The sequence below is a fragment of the Ailuropoda melanoleuca genome, chromosome 2 (genome assembly GCF_002007445.2).
Source record: "Ailuropoda melanoleuca isolate Jingjing chromosome 2, ASM200744v2, whole genome shotgun sequence".
Taxonomy (NCBI): domain Eukaryota; kingdom Metazoa; phylum Chordata; class Mammalia; order Carnivora; family Ursidae; genus Ailuropoda; species Ailuropoda melanoleuca.
This window is the reverse complement of record NC_048219.1, coordinates 76,838,173-76,864,155: the sequence shown is the minus strand read 5'-3', so window position 1 is coordinate 76,864,155 and position 25,983 is coordinate 76,838,173. Positions and strand designations below refer to the sequence as shown.

At 54.9% G+C, this 25,983-nt stretch overlaps 2 protein-coding genes and 1 long non-coding RNA gene across 8 annotated transcripts; 2 read left to right on the top strand and 1 right to left on the bottom strand.

Annotated features, from left to right (window-relative positions):
- Positions 1-369: 369 nt before the first annotated feature.
- On the bottom strand, positions 370-21,298 carry LOC109489626. Of its 2 annotated transcripts, XR_002142676.2 has the most exons (4): positions 21,033-21,298; positions 19,959-20,298; positions 19,359-19,414; positions 370-428 (listed from the first exon to the last, which is right to left on the bottom strand). It is a non-coding gene; the product is annotated as an uncharacterized LOC109489626 (long non-coding RNA). The 2 variants fall into 2 exon arrangements; XR_002142675.2 differs by lacking the exon at positions 370-428 and having other exon boundaries at positions 18,566-19,414.
- Positions 5,985-18,387, top strand: EPS8L3 (EPS8 like 3). Of its 4 annotated transcripts, XM_019799665.2 has the most exons (19): positions 5,986-6,080; positions 8,220-8,283; positions 8,440-8,504; positions 9,875-10,033; positions 10,323-10,472; positions 10,587-10,642; positions 10,968-11,110; positions 11,198-11,313; positions 11,528-11,648; positions 11,739-11,800; positions 12,052-12,126; positions 12,482-12,630; positions 15,382-15,463; positions 15,712-15,746; positions 16,238-16,424; positions 16,637-16,765; positions 17,062-17,135; positions 17,639-17,771; positions 18,024-18,383. In XM_019799665.2, exons 2-19 carry the CDS (start codon positions 8,253-8,255, stop codon positions 18,033-18,035), a joined length of 1,779 nt encoding a protein of 592 aa, XP_019655224.1. In that variant the 5' UTR covers positions 5,986-6,080; positions 8,220-8,252; the 3' UTR covers positions 18,036-18,383. The 4 variants fall into 4 exon arrangements, with proteins under 4 accessions (XP_034509937.1, XP_034509938.1, XP_034509935.1 ...); XM_034654046.1 differs by having other exon boundaries at positions 5,985-6,080; positions 10,971-11,110; positions 17,639-18,387; XM_034654047.1 differs by having other exon boundaries at positions 5,985-6,080; positions 16,331-16,424; positions 17,639-18,387.
- GSTM3 (glutathione S-transferase mu 3) lies at positions 21,298-24,692 on the top strand. Of its 2 annotated transcripts, none has more exons than XM_011224982.3 (8): positions 21,298-21,424; positions 21,858-21,933; positions 22,303-22,367; positions 23,300-23,381; positions 23,477-23,577; positions 23,890-23,985; positions 24,072-24,182; positions 24,493-24,692. In XM_011224982.3, exons 1-8 carry the CDS (start codon positions 21,374-21,376, stop codon positions 24,589-24,591), a joined length of 681 nt encoding a protein of 226 aa, XP_011223284.1. In that variant the 5' UTR covers positions 21,298-21,373; the 3' UTR covers positions 24,592-24,692. The 2 variants fall into 2 exon arrangements, with proteins under 2 accessions (XP_011223284.1, XP_034509939.1); XM_034654048.1 differs by having other exon boundaries at positions 21,360-21,488.
- Positions 24,693-25,983: the final 1,291 nt, after the last annotated feature.

Below are 25,983 nucleotides of genomic sequence, written 5' to 3'. Positions count from 1 at the left end.
TCTCACTCACACACTCACACACACACACACACACACACACACACACACACACACACCTCCCCAAGGCTCCCTGCCTGGCCAGGCCAGTGCCCCTCAAGGCCAAAGAAGGTGAGGCCTGGCCCCAGCCTTGGTGGGCGTGGCCTGAGATTCTCAGGGGCACTGCCTAGGCCGCTGGGACCCCCAAGGGCCACACAGGACAAAGGGGAGATCTGAGCCCTCTCGCTGGCCTTCCCAGGCTTCAGGCCACTGAGCTCATCCTTCAGCGGCCACCCCGGGGCAGGACAGAGTCCCAGGGCCTTAGGAAGAGTGACTTCCTGGGATATGTTTGTCTTATTTTGTTATTTTTTAAATTTCCATTTATTTCGTGTGGGGCAGAGCGGGAGCAGAGAGGCAGGGATTACGACAGTAACATGCTCTTCGGGAAGAAGCTGGAAAATACAGAAAAGCACACAAAAAAAGAGTAAAGCCACAAGGAAGCGCCCACACAACTAGAGATAACTGACTCGTCTTCTGGTGTCTTCTCAAGCCCAACCTCGCGTAGGTTCAAATCCCAGGCCCACCGGTTAGTGCTCTGTGACCTGGGACAAATTACTTGACCTCTCTGCCTCTTTGTGCCTCAGTGTCTTCATATGTAAATCGGAGGTGCAAATAGTAGAATCTGCTTCCCTGGGTTGTCACAAGCCTTCTCAGGCCCCTAGATGAGTGCCTGTCACAGCCAGTGCTGCATAAATGTCTAGATTCACATGGTGACAATTTTTTGTCTTGCTCAAGATTTCACAGTGACAATTTTTTTTTTACACAATTGAACGTTACCATTTTGTAAGTAGCCCTTTTCACCTCGAACTGCATCATGAACATTTTTTTTTTTAAGATTATATTTTTAAGTCATCTCTACGTAGACCCAGCCTGGGGCTCAAACTCACACAACCCTGAGATCAGAAATCGCCCGCCCACTCGACCTACTGAGCCAGCCAGGAGCCCCCATCGTGAAGATTGTCTGTATGGAAATTTATAGGATTGCACTGTTTTCTATTTAGATGTATATGATTATAGGTTTTGTTGAGATGCTTTGTTTTTTCTGTTTCCATTTCTAGGATTTCATTTTATTTATTTGTTTATTTCTTCGTTTATTTCACAAAAAAAACGACAGGAGGATCTCGTGACCCGAGGATCTGTTATTTTGTAGCCTGCCTTTTCCAGCTTCTGCTGCATCATGAACTTTCCCCCACATCCCGGAAGGGTCTTTTACAGGCGGTTTTGAATGGCTGCATTGTGGTCATCTTGAGCAGTGTGTGGAAGTGGAGGCAGGAGCAGGGGTCGAGGCAGGAGGGGCTGATTGAGGCCCCTCCCCCTGCACACCCAGGGCAGCAGGTCCTCTCCAGGAGGCAAGGCCTGAGCTGGCCAGCCAGGCCCCTCCCTGGAGATCACAGAGGCAGGTGCCTCCGAAGCAGCCCTTCCAGGCCAGCTTTCCTGAAGGGCTGCTCTGAATCACAGTGCAAAGTCTGGGCCTCTGGTGAAGGGCTTTTCCAGACATCACTGAGGGCCCTTCCTTCAGGGCTGTCTGGTCAAGGAGCTGCTGGGTGACTCTGGGCCTCTGGGACCACCTCTGCAACTGGAGGAGGGAGGAGGGGGAGGGAGAGACCGCAGAATACAAGGGAGGAAGGAGGAGACAAGTGTGAGAGTGACCCAGTGGATCCAAGGCTGGAGAGAGGTGGAACCAAGTGAGCAGAAGCAGGGACGGGGTGCTGAGAAACACCTAGAATGACATCCTGCTGCCAGGGACGTTTAGGGAAAGGTAGGAGAAATGAGGCCTGAGCGCTGGCTTTGGGTTTGGGGGTTTGAGATGGAGGGACTGAGGGCAAGCTAGGCAAAGGGGGCTGGGTCTGAGATTCCAACCCTGGTCTCCCAGTCCCTGGAGGGGGCAGTTTCCAGGGACACCTGGGGCTTGGCCTTCTCTCTGGAAAATTCAAGGCTGTGACACCACACTGACCCCAGGGAATGGACTACATGCCTTCAAGTCACCCCCTCCCCCAGCCTCTCCTGCTCCAGCCCTCTTGCCTACCTCTGCCTGAATGGGGAGTGGGGAGCACAGCAGAGTCTCCCCAGGCTGTGAGCCCCTGTCCCCCCAGAGACACCAGCCCCTCCATCTACACTCGACCCCATTCTCCAGCAGCTTCCTAAAGTCTCCAGTCCTTCGGTGTCTGCTCTCTCACCAGTAGCTTCTCCCCAGCAGCAAATATACGACGATATCTCCCCTCTTAAACACATTTGAACAAGTTTCCACATGTCATCCCCTGACCCCACCATCCCATTCCCAACAGAGGCTTTCTGAGCCACCTAGGCAAACCCTCTCCAGCCAGTCCAGGCCACCATGGCTCCAGGGAGCCACCCTCCTCAGGCTCACCCGTGGCCTCCATGTGGACAAGGACACGGATTCTTCTCTCTCAGCATTTTTCCGCACCTCTCAGTCCCACCTCAGCCAGGTGCCCACTCCTTCCTTCTAGAAACACTCTCCCCTCCTTCCTCCCCTCAGAGCTCACGGGCTGCCCCTCAGGCTCCTTAGTGGGGTCCTCTTCGCCTTCCAATCTCCTAATGCAGCACGCCAGCACTCAGCCTGAGGCCACGGCCCTCCACTCACATACTTTCCGCAGGTGGGCTTCTCCCACTCAGCCTTCTTCGGGATTTCTATACAACTGCCAGGGACCCACCGCTCTGCAGCCAGCTCTTGCCCTCTTTCTAAGGCCTCGCCACCATGAACTTCCCCCCATGTGGATGAACAGTCTTGCCACACAGCCTTGCGTGGCTGTATCAGGGTCGTCCCACTGAGCTCAGCTTCTGATTCCAAGTTCCTCCTGCCTTCTCAATGCTTCCACTCAGAGGCCACAGCAGCCTTGCAAACTGTAGCCATCACTCCTTCCCAGCTCCTCCTTCTCATCCAGTCTTCCCCACCTCACCAAGGGTCACCATAACCTGCCTGGCTGTCCAAGCCCACACCATGAGTCCCCGTGAAGGGCTCTTCTCCTCCACCCCAGTGCACCCCAGCCAGTCCACCCACATCCCCACTGGCCTCTGCATCCTCCCCATTGCTGCTGAGCTGCCCCTCGGTCTCCCTGGGCCCACACCCCCACTGCAGCCTGTTCTCCTAAAACACAAAATCAGACCACACCACTCCTCCACTCGAAAGCCCCGTGCCGTCCAATGGCCCTTGAAATAAAAGCCAGATTCCCGGCCGTGGTCTGCAGAGCCTGAAGCGCTGTGACCACTGCCCAGCCCTCCCTGCCCGACTGCAGACCATCTTGGAACGCCTCCTTCCACTTCAGTCTCCCAGCTGCCTTTCCAGCGGCCACATCTTTGTCTTGCTGTGCCCCTTCCATGGGCACTTCATACCACTATCTCCTTTCCAACCCTTGATCTCAGCTCGAAGTTCCTCTCCTCAGAGATGTCTTCTCTGATTACATGCATCCAAAGTATCCTCCCACACCCATGCCTTCAATCATACCACCGCACTGGTTTCCTTCCAGTCACTTATCAGCACTCTGATAAGCTTTATATCTGCTCATTTCTTCTACCTCTGGAATGTAAGCTCCAGACGCAGGCATGATGTCTCTCAAAGACTCCTCTACCTGGCTCATAGAAGCCCCTTGTCCCCAGGTACCAGGGCTGGAGGCAGCAGTGGCAGAGATGGGCTCTGTTTCTGAGCCCCAGCACCAGGCATCAGCCCCTGGCCGTGGCCACCATTCAGGCCCCAGCTCCCAGAGTTCCCGGGCCCTGAGCAAGGCCTGCTCTGGAGTTTCTGAGAGAGTAACCCCTCCAGGGTCACCTGGAGGGACTCCCTGGCCCCTTCAGCCTAAAGCCTGGGCACCTGGGTCCGTCCCTACCCCCCACCGCTCGACAGCCTCTCTCTCTGCCCTGAGAACCAGCGAGTGGCAGGCAGCAGACTTCTAAGGAGGAAGCAGACCAGCAACTTCCTGCCTGGGCGCTTGGCTGGGAGTTGGTGCCTGCACTGAGCTGGGTTGGGCGCAGAGGCTGGGTGGTTTGGACAGAGACACTGAACTCGGGCTGCGTCCCAAGGTGTCTCCTAGCATCCAGCACAGCTTATAGAGCTGGGGAGGGACGGAGGGAGGGGATGAGCTCCAAAGCCCTCACAGCCTCACAGTTCAAGGAGATGCCCTCTGAGTCCAGCTCGTCGTGCCCCAGCCATGATCACTTTGCTAAAGAACTACTTTGGCACCTGGAGCTTTCTTTGTGCAGAAGCACCAGTAACAGCCCCCACATCCCCAGGGGTGGGTGGCCTGGCCGCTCCATCCCTCCTAATGCCCCTCTTCCGTGGAGTGGCTCCCCTCTGGCAGACGTCCACAATGCCTGGCACCAAAGAAGCCCTGGGCCCAGCCCCACCCAGGCCGCAAAGGGCTCCTGTCTGAGGAGGCCCACACGGCTCCCAAGGGCACCCCTACCGGGCACTGTGGAGAGCAAGAGCCGAGGGTGCCAGGTGGTGCTCCTTGTTTCTCTGCCCTAAGAGTCACGTGCATCTCTGCAGAGGGCAGTGCCCCTGCCCCCAGTCCTCTGTGTGAGAGCCTACTGTCCTTGCACTGAAGTCAGGGGAGGCCTATGTGAAGGACGGGCCTGTCCTGAGCGGGGTAGGAGCATGGTCTTAGCTGGGCACCGGAGCCTGCGCTGGGGGTGGAATGTGGCTACAGCCTCCGTGAAGCTGGGGCTGGGACTGGAGGAGGCAAGGTGACAGGCTGGGCTAGATGCTCAGAGACTGAGCCCCAGGGAGACCTGGAGGGCCGGTTCCCGTGAGACCATGGCTAGGGGCTGGCCCAGCAGGCACCTGATCCCTGGGCCCCCTAAAGCTGGCTGCCTAATGGACTCTTGCTGGTGGGGAAGGCCCTGGCCAGGATCTAACCCCTGGACTCCAGACCATCCAGGGCAGTGTTGGCCGGGCTGGGAGTGGGGGTTGTCAGCCAAGATCTCCTGGGGTGGCCCCAGGAAGCCAAGGACGGGCGTGCACTCCCAGACCACAGGACTGTCCACGGATCCTAACACCTACAGATTCTGACCTCCGCCCATGAGATTCACCACCAATTGGACTTCCCCCCTCTCCCCTCCTGCCTTGTTCCGTTGGTGTCTGTTTATATGCTGCCCCCATTGTTAGACTGCGAGCTCCCAGAGGGCAGGCAGCCCGGCCCACCTTGGGTGCCAAGGAAGGTTTTTAAGTAAAAGGAAGCACAGGGACTGGGTGTATTTATGAACAGGAACAAAGGCAAGCCTCGGTTTCTCATCTTTGCAGAAGCCAGCCAGGTATGGAGCAGGGGTCTGAGAGTACAAGGCAGGGTGCGTAGGAAAGTGACTGGAAGAGCAAGGACTGGGGTTGGGGGGAGGGCTCCCTGCTGGGTGGGAGGAGACCGAAGAGAGGAGGAGAGAATGAAGTGGCCCTGCCAGTATAGGTCTCAGCCCTCCAGGTAATACCCGTGGTGGTCCCCGGTCCCCATCTGCTCTTCCAAGATCTGTATCCTGCCCACAGGCACCACCTGGGCACGCATGCGTCCACGCATACAGCACTCGCGCCCACACGGGCACGTGCCAGTCCACAGCTTCCCCAAAGCCAGGGGGCCACCTCTAGCCACCCATTCCCTGACCGCAGAAGCCAGAGCTCCCTGGGCCAAGCTCCCTCTGCTTCTGGCCCCAGCCCCAGGGCCTCATGTGGCCCTGGGGCCTCGTTGGAGGTACCCAAAAGGCAGAGGGAAGAGACGGCCACACCCTAACGCGGGAGGAAAGCAGAGGAGGAGGCTGGGCCTCAGGGGTCCCTGGCGAAGCTTGGCACTGCCACAGGTCAGGCTTCCGTGCTGAGTGGGTGGTGGCCTGGGAAGCCTCCACACCCACCGGAGTCCAAAGAGCACAGGTGTGGCTGCCTCATGGCCTCATCACCGTAAGGCCCGCCTGCTCACCCAGGGCCCGCCTGCTCACAGGGCCTTTGTCTGTGGCCACTAGCAGAGAAGCCACTGCCCTCCCACCACCGGCACCGGACCACCTGCTCAAGCACCAGCCCCCGTGGGGGGACAAGCCTCACTGGAACACAGGTAAGGGCCTGGCCTTCAGGAAGATCAGGGGCCTGCCCAGCCGCAGGCTATCCCAGGATGGTGGGAACAAGTCAGTGTCTTCCCAGGCCAAGGTCTCCAGCCCATTCCCATACGTAGCCAGGAAGAGCAAGCCCAAGAAAGGCTTGGGACTCAGCTGCTGGTTAGCTGGCTAGGAACCAGGGCAGGGGAACCAGGGCTCCAGAAGCGTCTCTGGGCTCCTTCTCCCAAGGTCTGTGATGCAGGCACCCTTTCCCTGCTCCAAGCCCCTAAGTTCAGGGGATACATGGGGGAAACCAGGCGGCCACAGTTCTACTCCCCCAAGGGCAAAGCAGCCCAAAGCCAGCTGCCTCCCCTCTCCTATCGTCCGGGATCTCGAGGTTCAGACAGTTCCCGGGACCTGCCCACGGGGACCCACAGGGACCATCCTGGCATGGGGGCAGGGGAGTAGGGCTGACCAAGGCAGAGCTCATTTTCTCTTCTTTCTCTTCCGGATCTAGAAGCAGGAAGTGTTGCAGCCTGGGGGGTTGAGTGGGGACGAGCAGGCTTCTAGCACCGCTATCCCCTCCAAGGTTTCGGGGTGTCCCCAACAAGGAAAACAGCCAGCGGCCTCCTCCACAATCCCTCAGTTGTTTCCTAGCAACTGATTTCCCCATCACTGAGTCATCTTATCAGACCCTCTGTTATTTTCATAACAGTCCTAATAAACGGGTGTGGGCTGCTCTCTTACACTTTGCCCGGGATATTTCAGGGTTTCTGTACAACGCAGGCATACCACAGAGATGCATGGCACCCACACACTTGACACCCTATTCATGATGCACACACACGTCATGCAAATGACACTTAGCCTTGACCCCCACGCTCAATTCCCTCCCACCCCACCCCGCACCTGCGCACGCACCGTACTTACCTCCATTCCTTTTCAACATGTGTGTATTCTAGACAACCCCCCGCCCTGTGCTGGGAAGGCACTGGGGAGACAGCCGTGGCAAGACCCGTCTCTCCTCAGCAGGTCACAGCCCCGTGACAGAGGCACATCTACACAATTAAAGCCCGGGCTTTTCCGCCAGATCAGGCTAGGCTCATTCTCCAAGAAATACTCTGGTGACCTCAGGCCCGTTACCCCCTTTGAACCTGTGAGTCTCCATCGGGTCAATGGAACAGTAACAGCATCTGCCGGGTGAGGTTGTTTTGCGGATTAAGTGAGCTGATGAGGGTGAAGTCCATTGAACAGTGCTCAGCACGTAGAGCCAGAGAAGTACAAGTGATGGTAGTGAAAATTAAATGCGGCGTTTGTAAGGGGCGTGGCCCCAGGCGTGCACAATACAGAGGGGCTGTCTTTGTGAGAGAGAAACATACAAGGTTGGCCGTGGCATCAGGAGGGCACTCTGGGCAGGGGAGAGTGGTGGTCAAGGGGGGCTTCACGGAGGCGGTGATCCTTGACCTGGATTTCAAGGGCACGTAGGGAGGGGCTCTGGGCAGAGGGTTCGGAGTATGGAAAGGCGAAGAGACAGGAGTCTTGATCGTCTAAGACATTCAGGGAAGTGCAGATCATCCACAAATCCTTCAGAGCCCCATCATTAATATGCATGCACATATGCGTGCAAACAGACACACACACACACACCAAGCACCCCTCCTAAGTGGGTTTGCAGCTTAAGAGGCAACATCGACCTCCTCCCAATTTGCAGAACGGAAGCAGGCTTGGACAAGAGGCTTGCTTCGGCAAGGAAGGCTGCTGTGCCTGACGTCTTTCCTCCAGCAGCCAGGGGTAGCCCATAGACCTGGCATCTTTCACATTCAGGCCCAAGACAGGATATGTTCCCAGATGCCTGTCCACACATTTTTCCCGAGCCCACAGGAATGAGACTCACTGACCAAACAATGGGAGGCCAGGAGCCTACCTTGAGGCCTCTCCGGCCCAGCCAAAATGGGGCTCCTCGGAGGAATGCAAGGCTGCAGATGGTTCCAGAAAGGCCCCTGGAGCCAGAAGTTTGGGGTCTGGTCCTGGAGGCCCCAGGTCAGAGCCTGGCCCAAACCTCGGGCCTGAGTGAGGGATGAGCCGCAAGAGCTCATCTCCCGCCCCATTCCACCCGGGTATTTTTCTCCCTAGCCCTGATGGCTGTCTCTCTGGTTCAGGGTAGGTTCTAGGAGTCATCTAACGGTGTCAGCATGTCCCGGCCCAGCAGCAGAGCCATTTACCGTAAGCTCCCCCTCTGGTCCCCTCTCTCCTTCCCTCCCTGACCCTCTGCCCTCAGGGGTCTCCCTCCCCTCTCTGATCAGCCCCCCCACCCCCCATAATTGCGTGTCTCCCCTGATCTGCTCTTCGGTCACCATCCCCTGCCTTGCACGCCTGCAGTGCACCGGAAGGAGTACCTGCAGAACGTCTCCTCAGAGCCCACCTATCTGCAGCACAGGGTGGAGGTGAGTAAGCCTGAGGCACTGCTCTTTGCCCAGCATCTGGCACGGCAGGAGGAAGGCCTGTGTGAGGACGGTGGTCCCTGCAAGGATTCGAACAGAGCACTGTCTCAGAGGGGAGATGTCCGGCTAGAGTCCCCAGGGCAGGCAGCCTGGGGGCTGGAAGGAAGGCTCCAGCCCTGCCTGGGCAGACGACACTGGCCTGTGAGACCTAGTTGTCTGAAGGGCTGCTGACGCCACAGGGCAAGTGCAGGCTGGAAGGGTATTGTGGGGAAGAGCGGACACCTGATCAGGCTGAAGCGTGCGGGGTAGACAGCACCCCTGGGTGGCCGCAGATTTAGGCCCTCAGGGAGAAGAAGCAGAGAGGGACACAGGGGCAGTGGTCTGGAGGCTCACAGGACAGCAGGGGTGGGGCTCCCCCAAGCAGGTGGGTTGGGGCCAGGAGTCCTGGGCCTCGAGGCAGAGGCAGGGTTTGGGAACTGCTCCACTGGGCCTGGTGGGTGAGAGCAAGAGATGTGTCCAGGATGCACATGAGGTCAGGGGCCCCTGGACGTGCAGATACCATAAACTCCCGGAGAGGCACTGAGGGCTGGGCCAAGAGCAGGGTGGGGGCTTCAAGGAGCAAGGAGCAACGGTGGCCCCCACCAAGGGCCTGGAGGGGAGGGCAAGGGGAGGGACCGTGGCCTGTGCAGGTGGCATTTGGATAGGAGAAGGCAGGGGACTCCTCGAGGAAGGAGAATAACAGCAAAAACCTGCCAGGATGATCAGACTAGCAGCGGGCAAGGCTCTGAGTGAGCCCGAGATGACTACGGCCTCCATCGGGCAAGACTCGGAGAGGGGCTCTTGATCTTCCTCGGAGTCGGGGAAGGGATAGACTAGCAGAAGTGGGAAAAGCATTCTGGGTATGGGAAACAACATGAGCCAGGGCAGGGAGGCAGGAATGCTCGGTCTGTGAGGAGAAGGACCAAGCTGGGATGGGGGATTCCCAAAGGGGGCAAAGAAAGCCAGAGACAGAATCTGAGAGTCCTATATCCCACCCAGAGGACTTCAGACTTTATTTGTTGGGTTATTAGAGCCCACCATCTACCACCAAACAGCCCCCTCCCCTGGCCTGGACTGGTAAGGGCCCTGGCATCCTTCCTCCAGAGTCCTAAATCCTTTCGTGCTGCGCATCGTACCCTGACTCGGGGGCCCTATCCTAGCCCAACGGCTCCTGGCCTTCCATTGACCCTTGAAGGCTGCTGTATGGGGACAGCCTGGGACCTCCCCGACAAGGAGGCCAGGAACATGTCCTCCTCCTCTGCTGCCTCTCCTCTACCCCCACCCCTTCCCGCCACCCCCTATGCGCCCCCTCTCCAAACCTCCTTTCCCCTCAGCACCTGATGACATGTAAGCTGGGGACTCAGAAAGTCCAGGAGCCCAAGGATGCCCTGAGGAAGCTGCAGGAGATGGATGCTCAGGGCCGGGTGTGGAGCCAGGACTTGCTACTGCAGGTCAAAGATGGCTGGCTGCAGCTGCTGGACATCGAGACCAAGGTCAGCCCCCCCACGGACTCTGCAACAGGTCATAGCTAAAATGGGTTGTGCACAAGCCAGCACCAGGCATGGACTCCAACCCCTCCCGTGCCCCAAACAGCGGCCACCTGTCCGCATATACAATACGCACCCAGGCCTAGGGAGAGCTGGGGGACAGAGGCACCAGGGTCAGGGAGGATGACACCCCTGCCCCAGGCCACCAGGAGAGATGGTGCAGCCCAGGTTAGGAGTTCCCAGGAGCCACCGTGGAGCTCAGTGACCTCATGGCCGAACTCTCTGTCTGGCCCAGGAGGAGCTGGACTCCTACCACCTGGACAGCATCCAGGCCATGGACGCCGTGCTCAACACCTGCTCCTACGACTCCGTGCTGTCCATCACGGTGCAGGAGTCGGGCCTGCCAGCCAGCAGCACTCTGCTCTTCCAGTGCCAGGAAGTGGGGGTGAGGGACCAGAGGCAGGGTTGGGGAGGGAGTGGGGACAGGGTCCAAAGACCATCACTCTCCTCCCCGCCCCCCACAAACACACACAGCCTGCCTGATTGCCACTTCCTCCAGGCAGAGCAGTTAAGGACCAGCCTGCAGAAGGCCCTGGAGGAGGAGCACCAGCAAAGGTAGGTAGTCTGTGCCCAGCCCACCTGCAGGACCTCAGAGCCTGGGCCTGGAACTGGGGAGGGACCAGGCTGGGACTAGGGTGCAGATGGGCATGGGGGAGGAGCTGGGACTGGGCCCAGGGAACACTGGAGAATGTCCCTGGAGACTGACATGGGACCGAAAGGGCCTAGAGGGCAGGCAGATGAGGCAGGGGGGAGTCTAGATGGAGACCAGAGAGCAGGGCTGGTGGATCTCCTGAAGAGGGATGGTGATATCCCTTGATCCTGGGGCAGAGCCTCTGTCCCAAGACCCCTGTCAAAGCTGTGTTCCCCATCGTGTGCTCAGCAGACCCCAATCTGGAGCTCATCACCCCAGCCAAGACAGATGGAGGGGGCCTCCTCTGGAAAGGGCATTCCCTAAGGAGCAGGTACCCCCACTGGAGCAGGGGCCCCCTCCAGAACAGCCCTACTGGATGAGCCCAGAGCACAGTAAGTGTGGCGCACGAGGGCAGGTGGAAAGGAAGGTTTGGATCAAAGATCAAAAAGGCTCTGGGCCATGGTCCTCTTCCACTGCAGGCACACCACCATCCCCAAGGCCCCTGCCACACAACTCCAGTTTCCGAGAACCAAGCACATTCACTCTGCCTCCTGCCAGGCGGCCCCCATCCCCAGAGAACCCAGAGAGGGATGAGGTAACTGTAGATTGTCTTGAGCTGGCTGGGGCTCTCAGCTTGGCCAGAGGATGGCCAAGGCTGGCCCAGGACTGAGGAGGGCCGGGGAGGCTTGATCAGACCCTGAACTGGGCCTGAGGCTCTGGTTGGAGGTAGGGAAGGGTCGGGGGCAGGGTTGGGAGTTCCAGGCTGGGCCCAACTGCCCACTCAATGCCACGAGTTGTTTGGGGTCCAGGAGATACTAAGCCACGTCCTTAGGGACATCGAGCTGTTTGTGGGAAAGCTGAAGGAGGCCCAGGCAAGGACCAGTCAAAAGAAGAAGAGACTGGGGAAGAAAAAGGGCAAGGATAAGTGGGGTGAGTGCTGAGGGCTGCAGGGGAGGAGAGAGAGGTGAGGGTGTGGTCCTGGGATGATCTACAACTCACCACCTTCCCCCTCCCCTGCAGGGCCGACCCAGGCCCAGTACGTTGACTGCCTGCAGAAGATCAAGTACAGCTTCAACCTTCTAGTAGGCGACTCCTCACAAGTTCCACAGCCCTGCCCTCCTCCCGCCCCACCAACCACCTCCTCTCTGGGCTCGTAGACACCCCAAGTCCTTTCCTTCTCTGGCTTCTCCCCCTGCAATCTCCCCTCCTCCTCTTGGGACTTTTGGAGAGTGCCAGGCTCCCAACCACGGCCCTGAACAATTATAGGGTCCTGGGGTCCTGGTGAAGGTGGGATGGATGAAGGGTGGTGGCACATAATGTGCTGTACCCCCAGGGGAAGCTGGCCCTCTGGCTGCAGGAGAAGAATGCCCCTGAGTTCGTGCACATCCTCTTCCAACTTCTAGACTCCGTGAGTTCGGGGACAATCGGGTGATGAAGAGGGGCAGGCTGAAGTTAAGATGGAGCCGAGGCGAGGGTGGAAGCAGGGGGCAGAGGGAGACTGGGGGGTCTGCACCTCGCTCACTACAATACAACCTCCTCATTGACTCTGAAACACCATCCCTGCTGGGCCAGAACCCCTCAACAGGCGATATGGGCTGGGGTCGGTAGGAGGACACCAGGGATCCAGGGAGACAGGAAGGAGCAGCAGGCCTGAGGCAATGTGGCATTACAAGAGAGGGAAGTCAGGAATTCCGGGCCCCTCCCTGCTCCTGTTTGGCCCTCAGAGAGCCTAGGCTTCCTGACACCTTCCATTCCTCTCCTAGATCCTGGCCCACTGCCCTGAGCCTGGCCTAGCAACCCAAGTGATCTCACCCCTCCTCACCCCCAAAGCCATCGACCTGCTGCAGTCCTGCCTCAGCCCGGCTGAGAGTGACTTCTGGAAGAGGCTGGGTGCGGCCTGGACCACCAGCCGGTGAGTGAGGACAACGCCGGAACCGAACTGGGGCAAGGGGCACGGGGGCATCGGGCAGGACATTGGAGACGGCAGGCTCTACGTTGTCACAAACCAGAAATAACTCAAAACAAATTCGGGGGCATGCTACATGGAGTTCCCAACTTTTTATTAGACTAAGTACAAACAATTAAAAAAAAAAAAAAACCACCACAAACCGGCCACTCACCATCACCCACACCACGGAAGGCAAAAAGAACAACTCTTCCTAAGAAAGCAGAGTTGGCAACCTGCTATTAAAATATTTTCTCATTTTGGTCAAGGACAAAGTGAAAACTTTGTCTCAATCCAGCCAGAATTTAGGGATTGCTGACGTAAGAGATGCCAATGTAACATCAGTAAGACTTGGCAACCAACTGGCCAAGGGGTGGAGAGAGAAAGAGATATTCCACGGGTGTAGCCCCCAGCGGGATGGGCCTCAGCACAATCAGGCCTCGCTGACCCGGGCTGTGGGGAGCAGGCGGGAGGTCGAGCCACCTGGGGGTGCCCCAAGCTGGGGCGTCAGTGAAACGTTCCCCAGATACAGACGGCCCGGAACTCAGGAGACAGGTCCCAGCTGGCCTGTGGGTTTGAGAACGGTCAGCACAGAAGTGCCATCTGGAGCCACCTAGAGGCAAACGCTCCAGAGGGAGCCCCGGGAACTCTCTTACACCAGCAAGGCCGGCTCCAGGCCCCTGGGAGAGGAAGGGACACTTCACATGTAGGTGGCAAAGGGGGGAAAGGGTCAAGGAGGCCAAGAGAAATACCAGAGACTTAAAAGGAGAAACAAAAAAGGAGAGGCATGAAAACCAGGAGAGAAGAGGGTTTTGGAAAGAGAGAGAGGAGTCGACCAGGAAATCAGGCAGATGTGCTCGTGAGTCTCCTGCCTAATGGGCAGCCCTTCCCTGTGCGGCCTCGTTAAAAGAGATTTTGTCCAATCCATCTAAAGGCATGAATTACGATTCAGTGTAATCTATTGATTTCGTTGTGGTAGAACAGACGTAAGATAAGATTTACCAACTTAAAGTGTATAATTCGATACTGTTGGGTACGTTCTCAGTGTTGTGCAACCATCTCCACTGTTTCCAGAACTTTTTAAATCATGCCAAACTGAAACCCTGTACCCGTTAAACAATTAAACAGAACTCTGTACCCATTCCTCCCTCTTCCCAGTCCCTGGTAATTTCTCTTCTCTCTTCTGTCCCTGTTTATTATTTCAAATATAAAATGAAGCCAAATGTGCCCTAAAATGTTTTCCGATTTCTTAAAATAACCAAAACTCAGTGAATGAATGAACTGAAAGACAAAACAGAAAAGAGACTAACCAAAAAAATGTAAAAACCCTCAAAAGAGTTGAGTTTTGGCAAATTCTATTCAGGTGACTTGCTTTTAGGCAAACTGACCAGAAGTTATAAATAGCACTAAATGCTGTGGTAATCCAGAAGCATTTAGACCGTACAAGGCCATTGTATTTGGCAACCGGGAGATTATCGGGACTTTTGAAGAACAACTTTCTTTTTTTTTTTTCTTTTTTTAAGATTTTATTTATTTGAGAGAGAGAGAGCGTGAGACAGAGAGAGAGAGAGCACAAGCAGCGGGGAGGGGCAGAGGGAAAGGGAGAAGCTGACTCCCCGCTGGGCAGGGAGCCTGACGTGGGACTCTGCGGGATTCGATCCCAGGACTCTGGGATCATGACCTGAGCCGAAGGCAGACGCTTAACCGACTGAGCCACCCAGGCGCCCCAAGAACAAGTTTCAATAGAGTAATAGCAAAGGTAAAAATCAGGCTGCAAAAAATAAGGAAAGACCCAGAGGTAAGAAAAGGTAGGCAGAACATTCTCAGAAAGGAGAAGGTCCTAGAATGACCGCCTAAAAGGAGTATTAACAGGGTCAAGGGAAGACTTGCGCATGTTTTTAGGGTAAAGAAAGGGAACTTATTAAAAAGATTCAGAAGACAGAATGATGTACCCGTTCCCGCTGGGTAGATACTAGCTGCCTCCAGCGTACCACCCACGGTACTCAGGACGCTCTCAAGGGGCTCCCTAGAATAAGAAACGCAGATGCGGGGCAAGCACATGGGATACAGTGGGAGAGGAGCAGGAATCTGGGCTGTTCCAAGAGGAAATCCTCACCTCTGCCCTGGTGAGGAAGGGAGGGGACTTCCTCAAGGTGAGTGGGGATTCCCCGGGGACAGGCACGTGGAGAAGATTCCTGGCAGAATGAGCCTGGATGCCACAAACAGCACTGCCCTTCCTGCAGTGGGGGTGCAGCGGGGCGGGACTGGGAAGCAAGTAGCAGCCCCCACCCTGGACCGCAAGGTGGAGTTCCACAAACTAGTTAGCTAACAAGAAACAGAGCCGCTGCCATGAAACGAAAAACAGGTCAGAGAAGCCCTGCCTGAGACCCCAAGGGGGTCTTCCAGGCCCGACGCTCTGTGGTTCCTCCCCTTTGATCCAAACCCGCAGTCTGCACGATAAAGTGCCACCCTATTCATATGGAGTTGATGTCTCTGCACTTCATGGGCAGAGGGGAGGCCGGGCTGCAGGTACCCACTTGGCAGGAGCCATGCATGCTTCACCCTGAGGCCCTGTGTGGGTGTCAGGGGCCTTTCATCTGTGTTCACGGACCATGTCCTCCCTTCCCTGGAAGATCCTGAGGCTAGGCCCTGCCATCTCCTCCCTCTCCACATCCAACAGCTTGGCATGGAGTGAACTCAGCTTTGTTCTCTCCCCAGGGCTGACTGGACAGGCATTGAGCCCCCGCCCTACCAACCCACATTCTATGATGGCTGGCAGCTTCCAGAGCCCTCCAACCAGGTAAGGGGAGTTTCACAAAGAGCCCTGCTCAAAGCCCTGGTTTCTGGCGGCTTCTGCCCTCTCAGTCCAAACCACAGTCACGTGACCACTAAGTGGGTTCATGGAGGGACCCAGATCTGTGTGGTGGCCAGGCAGGGGAGGAGATATGAGGCTGTGTGTGCAAGTGGATCTATGGTCTGATACCCCAGCTCCCCACCACCATGCTGGCTGACTCCCCGCTCGTGCTGTCTCTGTTTTCTTCCCTTCAGGCACCCTCAGGATACCAGAACGCTACCTCCCTCCGGTAAGCCCTGGGCTCAGTCGGGACTGTATGATTCTGGGGAGGGAATGGAGGGACTGACCCTGTGGATCTGTGGCTTCTACAACTCAGAGACCCCCTGGGCTCACTTTTAGCCATTCACGTGCTCCCCTACCTTGGGTGAAAAAGCAGTGTTTTACCTTCCCAGACTCCAATCCTTCTTGTCATACGACCTGCACGTGCCTCTGACTTCCCAGAGGTCAGGTATAAAGCACTCAGAGGAGAGCTCAGACATAGAAACGTCCACTGCTAGCAGAGTCTTCAGAAATCAGTGACATTGCAGGCCCCTCCTGACTGCAGGAGCCCCCACCCCAAGCCCCACCTTACACTGACCTGACATTAAACTCTGTGGCAGCCGAACAGTCACCACCAGACTCCAGGCAGGAGATAGCTGGGTCTCTGGAGCTGGGACAGGGACTCAGTCTCTGAGGCTCCGTTCTCCAGCCATCCTGACTGTGTGTGTGGTTGGGGGGAAGCCCTGGGTCAGGGAGCACCTCCTACTTTGCTCAAGAGGAGACACACCATGGCCCTCAGCCTGGGGACCCCAACCACGTGCCCTCCCGCCCCAGATCTGTCAAGCCAGCTCTGAAAATGCAAGTCCTATATGAGTTTGAGGCCAGGAACCCACAGGAACTGACTGTGGCCCAGGGAGAGGTGCTGGAGGTGAGACACGGGCTTGAGCCTAGAAAAGGTGGTGGTTGGTGGGAGCGATAGGCAGCCTGGCGTTGGTGGTCTGGGTATGGGGCTGCTGGGATGGATGGCCTAGATAGGGAGAAGGCGGGTGGGAGAGCAGGAAGGAAGAAAGCCTTGTTGGTGGGGAGGGGCTGCGGGGTGTGGACAGAGGCTCAGGTGACTGTGGTAGTGACTCTTGGCAGGTCCTGGACCAGAGCAAGCGGTGGTGGCTGGTGCAGAATGAGAAGGGACAGAGCGGCTACATTCCCAGCAACATCCTAGAGCCCCTACAGTCGGGGACCTCCAGGAGCCAGAGCCAGTCGCCTTCTCGGGTACCACTCAGCCTAGACTATCCAGAAGCTATAAGTCGGGGGTGGGAGCAGGAAGGATCCAATGACAAGTGGAGGAGACAGTCCTGGTTCAAGTTCATTGGTATGATCACGGGCTTACTGGGCGCCAAGTTTATCATGGGGCCAGAGCAGAGAACAAGCCTTGTCCCCACCAGATAAGCAAACCATGCAGTGAGAGAAGAGATTTGACGGGAGCCCAGAGCGGAGGCCCGGATGAAGGGGGCTGTGGGTAGAAATGAGATGAGATGGCCTCTTACCCTCAGCTCCCCTGATTCTAGGCTCCAATGCTTCGACTTAGCTCGACACCTGAGGAGGTCACAGCCTGGCTGCAGGCCGAGAACTTCTCCACCATGTAAGTGCCTAGCCACAGAGGACATGTCGGGAGAACCTCTTTGAAGGACTCAGATAATAGCCAAGGAAAGCCAGAGACCCAGAACATACGGGGTACAGAAGAGACCCGCAGGTGCCCCCCTCTGCTGAGTTAGAGAGAGCAGAAGAACGGGTTTGTCCATGCCCCTGCTGGAGCACTGATTGAGGCACCTCTGTCTTGGGGACGAGAACAGGCTCCCCGGGAACCCGGGAAGAACATCAGCTGCCAGCCACCCCTTCCCACCACAAAATTCTCTTCCAGGGCATTTCTCTATTCAAACCCAGGAGTCCTGAAATTGGTTTACGCCAACATGCATATCTCACTCCTTCACCTCCAGAGCCCCTATTCCCTGAATTTTCCTGTAACCCCAGCCCCCAAGCCCCAACAACTCCTCATCCAATACTCCAGAATATACCAAGCCCCAGAGAGGCAGGCGCAAGTCCTTCCGCTCTCCCGCTGACAGCGCCTGCTGTTTCCGTTCCCAGCACGGTGAAGAGCCTCAGATTCCTCACAGGGAGCCAGCTGCTTCACATGAGACCCGGGGAGCTACAGATGCTGTGTCCACAGGAGGCCCCACGGGTCCTGGCACGGTTAGAAGCCGTCAGAAGGATGCTGGGGGTGAGGACACTGGGGCCCTGACCCCCACAGCAAATGCGGGATGCTCCCCGGGTGGGAGGGAGAATGCCAGGTGGACAAGCCCGCAGGCCCAGCCCTGGGCTAGAAGGGAGCGCGGCAGGTACGGGAGAGTCCCCCCAGAGGCTCGACTTCACGTGCTCGGGCAGGCCGTGAGGCTCCAAACCGATTGTTGACACGAGCCCCGGGGATCCCTCGCTGGGCACCCGCCTCACCTCAATCCTTTTCTTTCCTCAGATAAGCCATTAGGCACCCACCCAGACACCTCTGAGACCAAGACCCTGTCACAACAAGCAAGATGGCAGAACTGATACTTCTTGGAGCCCTGAAAAATCTGCTCTCGTGTCCCCAGTTTGCAGCGAACCCCACATCCCAGCTCGCACAGCAAAGAGGATGAGCAAGCCCAGAGGTTGAGAGCCCTCCCGAGTTATCACCTATTTATTGTATCTCTTTCCTAAGCCTGGAGCACTTAGGCTAGATCTGTCAGGACTCCGTCCAGTCCCTCTCTTCCCCAGTAAAAGCAGCTTCGAGCTTGGTATGTGCCTCTCTGCAGCTTCTTCCGGGCCTGATGGGTGCCAAAGGCAGGGAGGCAGGAAGAGGGGGGGCCCTGGGCATGGAACAGCAGCCCCCCCAGCCCACCCCTGGGCCAGGCTCTTGGAAGGTGAGCAGGGATTCCCACAGCAAAGCTAGAATGAGCTGGAGCTGAGAGAATTAGAGAACTGGGGCCCAAGCTCTCCGTACTCTCTTAACAAACTCCCAAATGAGGCTCTGCCCGCCGTCTTTCTCCTTCTGGGCACACTGCTCCCAGTATGTCCCAAGGCACCCAGCACAGCTGAGGTACAAGTCTTCACGAGGAGAAGAGTACTCAGGCTGAGAGCGGTTGGTTTGGACCACCCTGGCCAAGGAGCCAGAGAAGCACGAATAAACAAGTCAGCTGCTCCAGGCTCGACTTGGCAACTTGCCTCTTCTACTACGACAGTGGTCCCCTCCTGTCCGGCGAGCCAACCCTGAGCTCCCTCTTCCCCCCAGCTTGTCTCTTTAGTGGCGGCGCATAGGGAACATTGGACTGCAAGTTGAAAGTCTACCAATCAGCTGTTTGAACTGTACTGAAGTCACTTCGCACTCTGGGTCCCTATTTTCTCAAAGGTTAAGGGAAGACTTTGGAATGTTTGTGGCTTCTAATATTTAGTATACACAGTCTTTCTAAGTCTCATAACTGTCATGGACTCTCCTCCCTACAGAACAGAGGTTATACTTTTATTGATTTCAGCTACAGAGAAGGCTTGATGTGCCTGGGATCAATGGCCCCCCAAGTGTTCTTAAGATGTTCCCCTAAGTCTCTCTTTTGTCTAGCTCCAGAATATCCTATTTTTGGACTGCCTGTGCCATTCCCTCAGATGCCTGGCTTCTGAAAATCCCCTCTCTTAGTTGGTCATACTGAATAGGAAAGCCAAAGCTTTCCTTCCCAAAAGAGAAAAAAGGTGAGATTCTTAGAGTCTGACTGTCAAGGGGCAAAGTTAACCCAGAAAAGTTAATTTCTTGGGATGAGGAGAGGAGATATTAAGCCATCACCTTTTGGGGCTTCATAGAGCTGAAGGAATCCTAGACACAGGGAAAGACTTCAGGACCTGGAAAAAAAAAAAAAAGTCTTTCAGCACAGGGCTCCCCAGATTTCCCAGCAAAGACTGAAACGAGATGAGGGGCTGCCAGGACATCCGAGCTCAGTGGAACTGGCAGAGGTTATGCTATTAGACCTAGGTTTGAATCCCAGGCCACCCATGAGAACTGAAGCTTAGAAAAGCAACGTAACCTCTCCAGGCATTGCTTATCTTCATAAAATGGTCATAAAACCTATTTCACAAAATTGTTGTGAAGCTTGAATTGAAATGTCAGCCAACCTATATGAAGTCCTTAGATTCTTACTTGACCTATCTTAGGTGTTCAAAACATATTCATCTTTTGGGGCGCCTGGGTGGTTCAGTCGGTTAAGTGACTGACTTCAGCTCAGGTCATGATCCTGGGGGTCCTGGAATGGAGCCCCAAGTGGGCTCCCTGCTCAGAGGGGAGTCTGCCTCTCCCTTTCCCTCTGCCCCTCCCCCTGCTCGTGCTCTCTCTCTCCCCCCTTCTAAGTAAATAAAAATCTTAAAAAAACAAAACATGTTCATCTTTTACCTCAGGTTAATTTGTGACTGGCTTTTTGTTATCTTGGAAGAGAAATCCAGGCATCTGAAGTCGTATGTCCCTGTGCGTTTGCATTTTTTTTCCTTCTTCGTTTTAGTGAGGTGTCCTTTTAAAAAGTCCCAACCTGGCTTCAGCAAGCTTAGGGGGAAATATGATTGCCCACACAGAAGCTACGGGGGCTGGAGGCTCAGTGTCCTGAGCGGCCATGCCCTGGAGACCCAGCGAAAACTTCTGAACAGCTGCCTTCCCACCACCCTCGACAATAGCAATTTCCCGGTGGTCGAGAGTCCCAGCCCCTCTGTCCACAGCAAAATGAACACACCTTTCAGAACTGCAAAAGAAAAAAAAAAAAAAAAAAAGGAAGAGAGTTTTATTCGAGCCCAAGTGAGGACAGCTGCCGGGATACACAATCTTCACAAAGAAAGTCCTCCTGAGAAGGAATGTTTACTACAGGGTTATATATGGGGTTTTGTTGCATCAAGAGTTAAAAATCATCATGATGTGGGGCGCCTGGGTAGCGCAGTCGTTAAAGCGACTGCCTTCGGCTCAGGGCGTGATCCCGGGGTTCCGGAATCGAGTCCCACATCGGTCCTCAGCTGGGAGCCTGCTTCTTCCTCTCCCTCTCCCCTGCTGTGTTCCCTCTCTCGCTGGCTGTCTCTCTGTCACATAAATGAATAAAATCTTTAAAAAAAAAAATCATCATGATGAAGGACGTTTCAGAAAAATCACAGACTTTAGCTTATGCTTTTAGTATGTGCAAGGGTACAGGCTTCAGAGCATGAGAACAGAACTTAGGGAGACGTTTACTCTTATCTTTAGTTTGAAATGTTTCTTTTAGGTTATTTGCTAACAGACGAACTATGTGTGCTCGGGGCAGAAATAGAGCCCGTGCTCTGAAGTTCGGGAAGTCATTGTGACCTTGGCAACAGGAGAGCTTCTCTGGGAGCCCAGGAGCAGGGCCCACAAACATTGAAAGTTGAAATTTTCCTTTATCACCTGTTGGCGCTTGCCCATCTCCCCACCCCGCCCCCAACACCCTCCCCCGCCCGCCGGGGAGATATTTACCACAGAAATCTCATGCTCCAGGGATTCACCAGGGCCCTCACTGCCTGGGCTGTTGGTGCTCCTCTTGCCCTGACTGGCACTATTAACCACCAGAGCGCTGCTCCACCACTGGGGAGCGCAAAACCCTAAACCAAGCGGCTTCTGCCGCCGCCCAGCCTCCAAGCCCGGAGGCTGCAGAAACTACCCAGCGCCGTTCCTGCGGACTCGCGGAGGGAGAGGACGAAGATGGGTGGGGGCGGAGTCAGAGCGCTCGCGTTGGCCCCGCCTACTTACGTCGGGTATAAAGCCCCGCCCGTTCGCGGTTTATCCCCAGTCCTCCAAGGCACGGAAGCAACATCATCATGTCGTTGTCCAAGTCGACCATGGTTCTGGGTTACTGGGATATTCGCGGGGTGAGTGCCGTCTCGACGGCCGAGCCGCTGGACCATGGTTCTGGGTTACTGGGATATTCGCGGGGTGAGTGCCGTCTCGACGGCCGAGCCGCTGGGTCAGGGAGACGGTCGCGGAGGCGACCGGGAGCTAGGGGGCAGCAGTCTCTGAGAGCACGGGCGATACTCCAGAGCCCGCCGTCCCTCGTCACGGCGCAGTCCGCCCCAGCCAAGCGGAGACCGACCCCGCCTGGCCTCTGGGATCGCCGCCGGGCCCGGGAGAGGGCCGAGGACAGCAAGCCGCCGGGACCGATCTCGGGGGGAGAAGGGGCCGCTTGACGACCGCCTTGGCTGGATGCACGGTCTTGGCAGCCCTGGGCAGGGGGACGTTGGCGGGCGGGGGTTGGGGGCCGGTGGACGCTGCGCAGGCGCTGACGGCGGGTCTTCCGTCCCCCAGCTGGCGCACGCCATCCGCATGCTCCTAGAGTTCACCGATACAGCCTATGAGGAGGCACGGTACTCGTGCGGGGAAGGTAAGGTGTCCCGTGTCCGTGATCCCATGTCCAGTGCTAAGCCCCCCAGCCCTCCAACTGTCCCTGTGGTCTTCTGCCCGAGGGAGGCATCAAGCCTAAATCGGGTGGGACGTCTGCCCCAATCACCCGAGAGCCCCCTCCTGTGTCCGGTGTGGGGAGAGACGAATACATCCTTTATCTAGCTGGGGATCCTCCCTCTGCCTCCGTCCAACCACGTGTGAACCCTTTACTAAATAGGCCTGGAGAGTAAATGGTTAACCTTGGGGTCCTGGGAATGTGAGGTATTAGGATCTGGTTATTTCTTTAGATCTTTCCACTCTCCTCAGGCAGGATGTTAAGGAGGTTGGGTCCCACTTCATTCTGTTACAGCTCCCGACTATGATAGAAGCCAGTGGCTGGATGTGAAATTCACGCTTGACCTGGACTTTCCTAACGTAGGTGGCTGTAGGAGAAGAGGGGGCAGAAGGGAAGGCCATCAAGAATATCCGTGCTTCTTTCCTCTCTGGTCTAGGGGGACCTAGAATGTGGGCTCTTAACCTGGATGAAATAGAATTGAAGGGTGCCCGAACTTGAACAGAGAAAAAAAGTTATTCTCATTTCCACTAACGAAAAGTTAATGATTCTTTCCTTGTGATTATAGGTAATAAGTGACATTGGTTATTAGCCATGCCTGTGACCTTGTCACTAGTAGAAATTGGGTATTTTCATATTATATTACATGCGTGGCAGACCTTGTACATAAATATTAGTTAACGTGCATCATACTTCGAAATTATGATAATTGTTACACCTGCTTGTTATTTAACTCATTAATAGGCACCTATTACTCTATGATAATTTTGTTTCTTTAATGTTTTATAAATTGTAAAAATATATGTGATTTGCTTTATGCATTTAAAAATCTTACTCTGACAGGGGCGCCTGGGTGGCACAGCGGTTAAGCGTCTGCCTTCGGCTCAGGGCGTGATCTCGGCGTTATGAGATCGAGCCCCACATCAGGCTCTTGGACTATGAGCCTGCTTCTTCCTCTCCCCACTCCCCCTGCTTGTGTTCCCTCTCTCGCTGGCTGTCTCTATCTCTGTCGAATAAATAAATAAATCTTTAAAAAAATAAAAAATAAAAATAAAAATCTTACTCTGACAGAGGGTCCATAGCATGCACATACACATACACAGAGAGATTAAGAACCCTGGTCTAGAACCAGGTGAGGACCCAATCACTCCTTTCTACTAATTTTCTTCTTCCTCCTAACACAGCATCTTCTCTCCACTGTTCACTTCCCTGCAAGTCTCAAATTCCCCAGGAGAGAGAGGCAGGGAGGCAAGAGGGAGCTGGTTGTTCATCTGACCTGTCCTTTTCCTTCCAGCTGCCCTACCTCCTGGATGGTAAGAACAAGATCACCCAGAGCAATGCTATCTTGCGCTACATCGCTCGCAAGCACAATATGTGTGAGTGGGGCAGGGCCAGTGAGGGAGGCCAGGCCGGCAGTTCTCTCCAGGGGGTGGATAATTCCAAGGGTGATTTCTCATCCTTCGGCCTATAGGTGGCGAGACTGAAGAAGAAAAGATTCGAGTGGACATCATGGAGAACCAAATCATGGATTTCCGCATGCAGCTGATACGACTGTGCTACAGCCCTGACCTTGTGAGTCTCCTTAGCAGGCGGGCATCAAGGAGAAGGCACGTTTAGAAACCCCGGGGTTCATTCTGCTCCATTCTGCTACTTCTGCTTTCCCACCAACCCAGTCTGTCAGAAATGGGGGGGGGTGTCCATTTGTCCTATAACTCTGATGTTGGCCCCTCTTCCTTTCTGTCCTGCCACCCCTACTAAAGGCAGTAAGAGGGAGGCACATGGAGAAGGGGACCCCTAAGCATACCTCACTGGCCCATGCCCTGACTAGCTCTGAAGATGGCGACAGCTATTCTCTCTCTCCCTCCCTTTTTCCCTCTCTCCCAGGAAAAACTGAAGCCTGAGTACTTGGAACAGCTACCTGGACAACTGAAACAGTTCTCTTTGTTCCTGGGGAAATTCTCATGGTTTGCAGGAGAAAAGGTAGGAAGAAAGGAAAGGGGGAAGATGCCTTTCTGTCTCCCAGTATTCCTGAACTCTGCAGACCTGACCGTCTTATTGTTCCCTAGCTCACCTTTGTGGATTTCCTCACCTATGATGTCTTAGATCAGAACCGTATGTTTGAGCCCAAGTGCCTGGATGAATTTCCAAATCTGAAGGCTTTCATGTGCCGTTTTGAGGTGATGCTGCCTGCCCCTTTCCCTTACAGAAACACTCACAGGCTCCCCTGATCCCCAAGGGACCCCACTGTGGTAGCTTCTTTCTCAACACCAGCATTTGCATAAAGGGATCCATGGTTGGACACTTCTAAACCTTCAAGTCTTGGGAAGGTTCTGGCTTCTGCACCCTAAAGGCACTGTCTACGTGAAATGATGGCCGGGGGAGGGAGGGATGGTATAGAGACAGGCAGCACGTCAGTGTCCCCGGTTTGGGATGGGTCTGTTGGACTGGGTTAGCGTCTTTATCAGGTGTGGCGTGCTTTCCCTTCAGGCTTTGGAGAAGATCGCTAACTACATGCAGTCCGACCGCTTCCTGAAGATGCCCGTCAACAACAAGATGGCCCAGTGGGGCAACAAGAGAATCTGCTGAGCGGGAGGTGGACTCGCGCTGCTTGTTTTATTCTGTCCCGTCCCTAGGGGGCGCGGACTCGCCTCTGCTCTTTTCAATAAATAGCATTCAGGCTCCTGGGGTCCAGCTGCATTTATCTATTTCACCAACCCGCCACCTTCCTTCTGGCAACCACCAGTTCTCTGTATTTAAGTCAGTTTAGGGGTTGTTTCATTTCTTTTGTTTTGGTTTTTAGATTCCACATATATGTAAAATCTTTGTCTGACTTATCTCACCTAATATAATACCCTCGAGGCCCATCCATGTTGTCACAAATGGCAAAATCTCTTCTTTTATATAGATATATCTATTATATATTATATCATATCCATCGTATATACATACCACACCTACCTTATCCATTAATCTATTGGTGGACACTTGGGTTGCTTTCGTATTTTATTGCAAATAATGCTGCTAGAAACATAGGGATGCATGTATCTTTTCAAATTAGTGGTTTTGTTTTCTTCAGGTAAATACCCAATAGTGGAATTATTGGATCATATGCATTTCTATTTTTTTAACTTTTTGAGGAAACTCCATACTGTTTTCCACAGTGGCTGCACCAGTTTGCATTCCCACCAAGGGTGCGCAAAGATCCCCTTTTCTCCACATCCTTGCCAACACTTGTTATTTCTTGTCTTTTTGAGTCTAGCCATTCTGACAAGTGTGAGGCATTTCCCTGATGATGAGTGATGTCAAGCACCTTTTCATGTGTCTTTCGGCCATCAGGATGTCTATTTTTTTTTTTTTTTTTTTTTTAGAGACGGAGGGGAGTGTATTCATATATTACTGTGTAAGAGAAACCAAGGAGAAGCGAACTCCTCTGGGGACTTAATTGGCACCATGCTCCATCTGCAAAGTCTCTAAGTAGTTTCCAGCCTTAGACAGCTGAGGGCCAGATTGCTGTCCCTGGTGGACCAGAAGGTAAAGATCTCTCTCTGGAGGGAAAGAGGGCCTGAATGGCCAGGGGATATCAGGAGGGCAGGCTCAGAAGGTATGAGACACACAGTATTAAGTAGGTGGTTTCAACCCCTGGTGGCAGTAGTTAGGTATCTAGGGCCGTAGCTTGGGTATGGGGAGCCATTGGCCAGGAGAGGTACAAAGGTGGAGTTTTCTCTGTGACCCATGAACTACTGATATGAATTTCTATAGTGTGAATGGGTGAAGTGTGCCCTAAGGGAAGGGAAGGCTTCGTGGATTTAGGGAAGGCCAGAGGAGTTGAGAATGCCTCTGTCACTAGATAGAGGATTTGACCAGAAGCCAGAAAGGGAATGAATGATTTATTTCTGTGTAACAATATTACCACCAATTTAGCGGCTGAAAACACACTAGCTCACCGTTTCTGTGGGTGAGGAGTCCGGGCACATCTCT

Bases quoted from the DNA above. Each gene is read 5' to 3' on its own strand.
- EPS8L3 (XM_034654044.1), top strand. From the start codon at position 8,253: ATGTCCCGGCCCAGCAGCAGAGCCATTTACC. The intron at 8,505-9,874 runs GTGAGTAAGCCT...CTTTCCCCTCAG, and splicing joins ATCTGCAGCACAGGGTGGAG to CACCTGATGACATGTAAGCT. The intron at 11,801-12,051 runs GTAGGCGACTCC...CTGTACCCCCAG, and splicing joins AGTACAGCTTCAACCTTCTA to GGGAAGCTGGCCCTCTGGCT.
- GSTM3 (XM_011224982.3), top strand. From the start codon at position 21,374: ATGTCGTTGTCCAAGTCGACCATGGTTCTGGGTTACTGGGATATTCGC. The intron at 23,382-23,476 runs GTGAGTGGGGCA...TTCGGCCTATAG, and splicing joins CGCTCGCAAGCACAATATGT to GTGGCGAGACTGAAGAAGAA. The intron at 24,183-24,492 runs GTGATGCTGCCT...CTTTCCCTTCAG, and splicing joins CTTTCATGTGCCGTTTTGAG to GCTTTGGAGAAGATCGCTAA.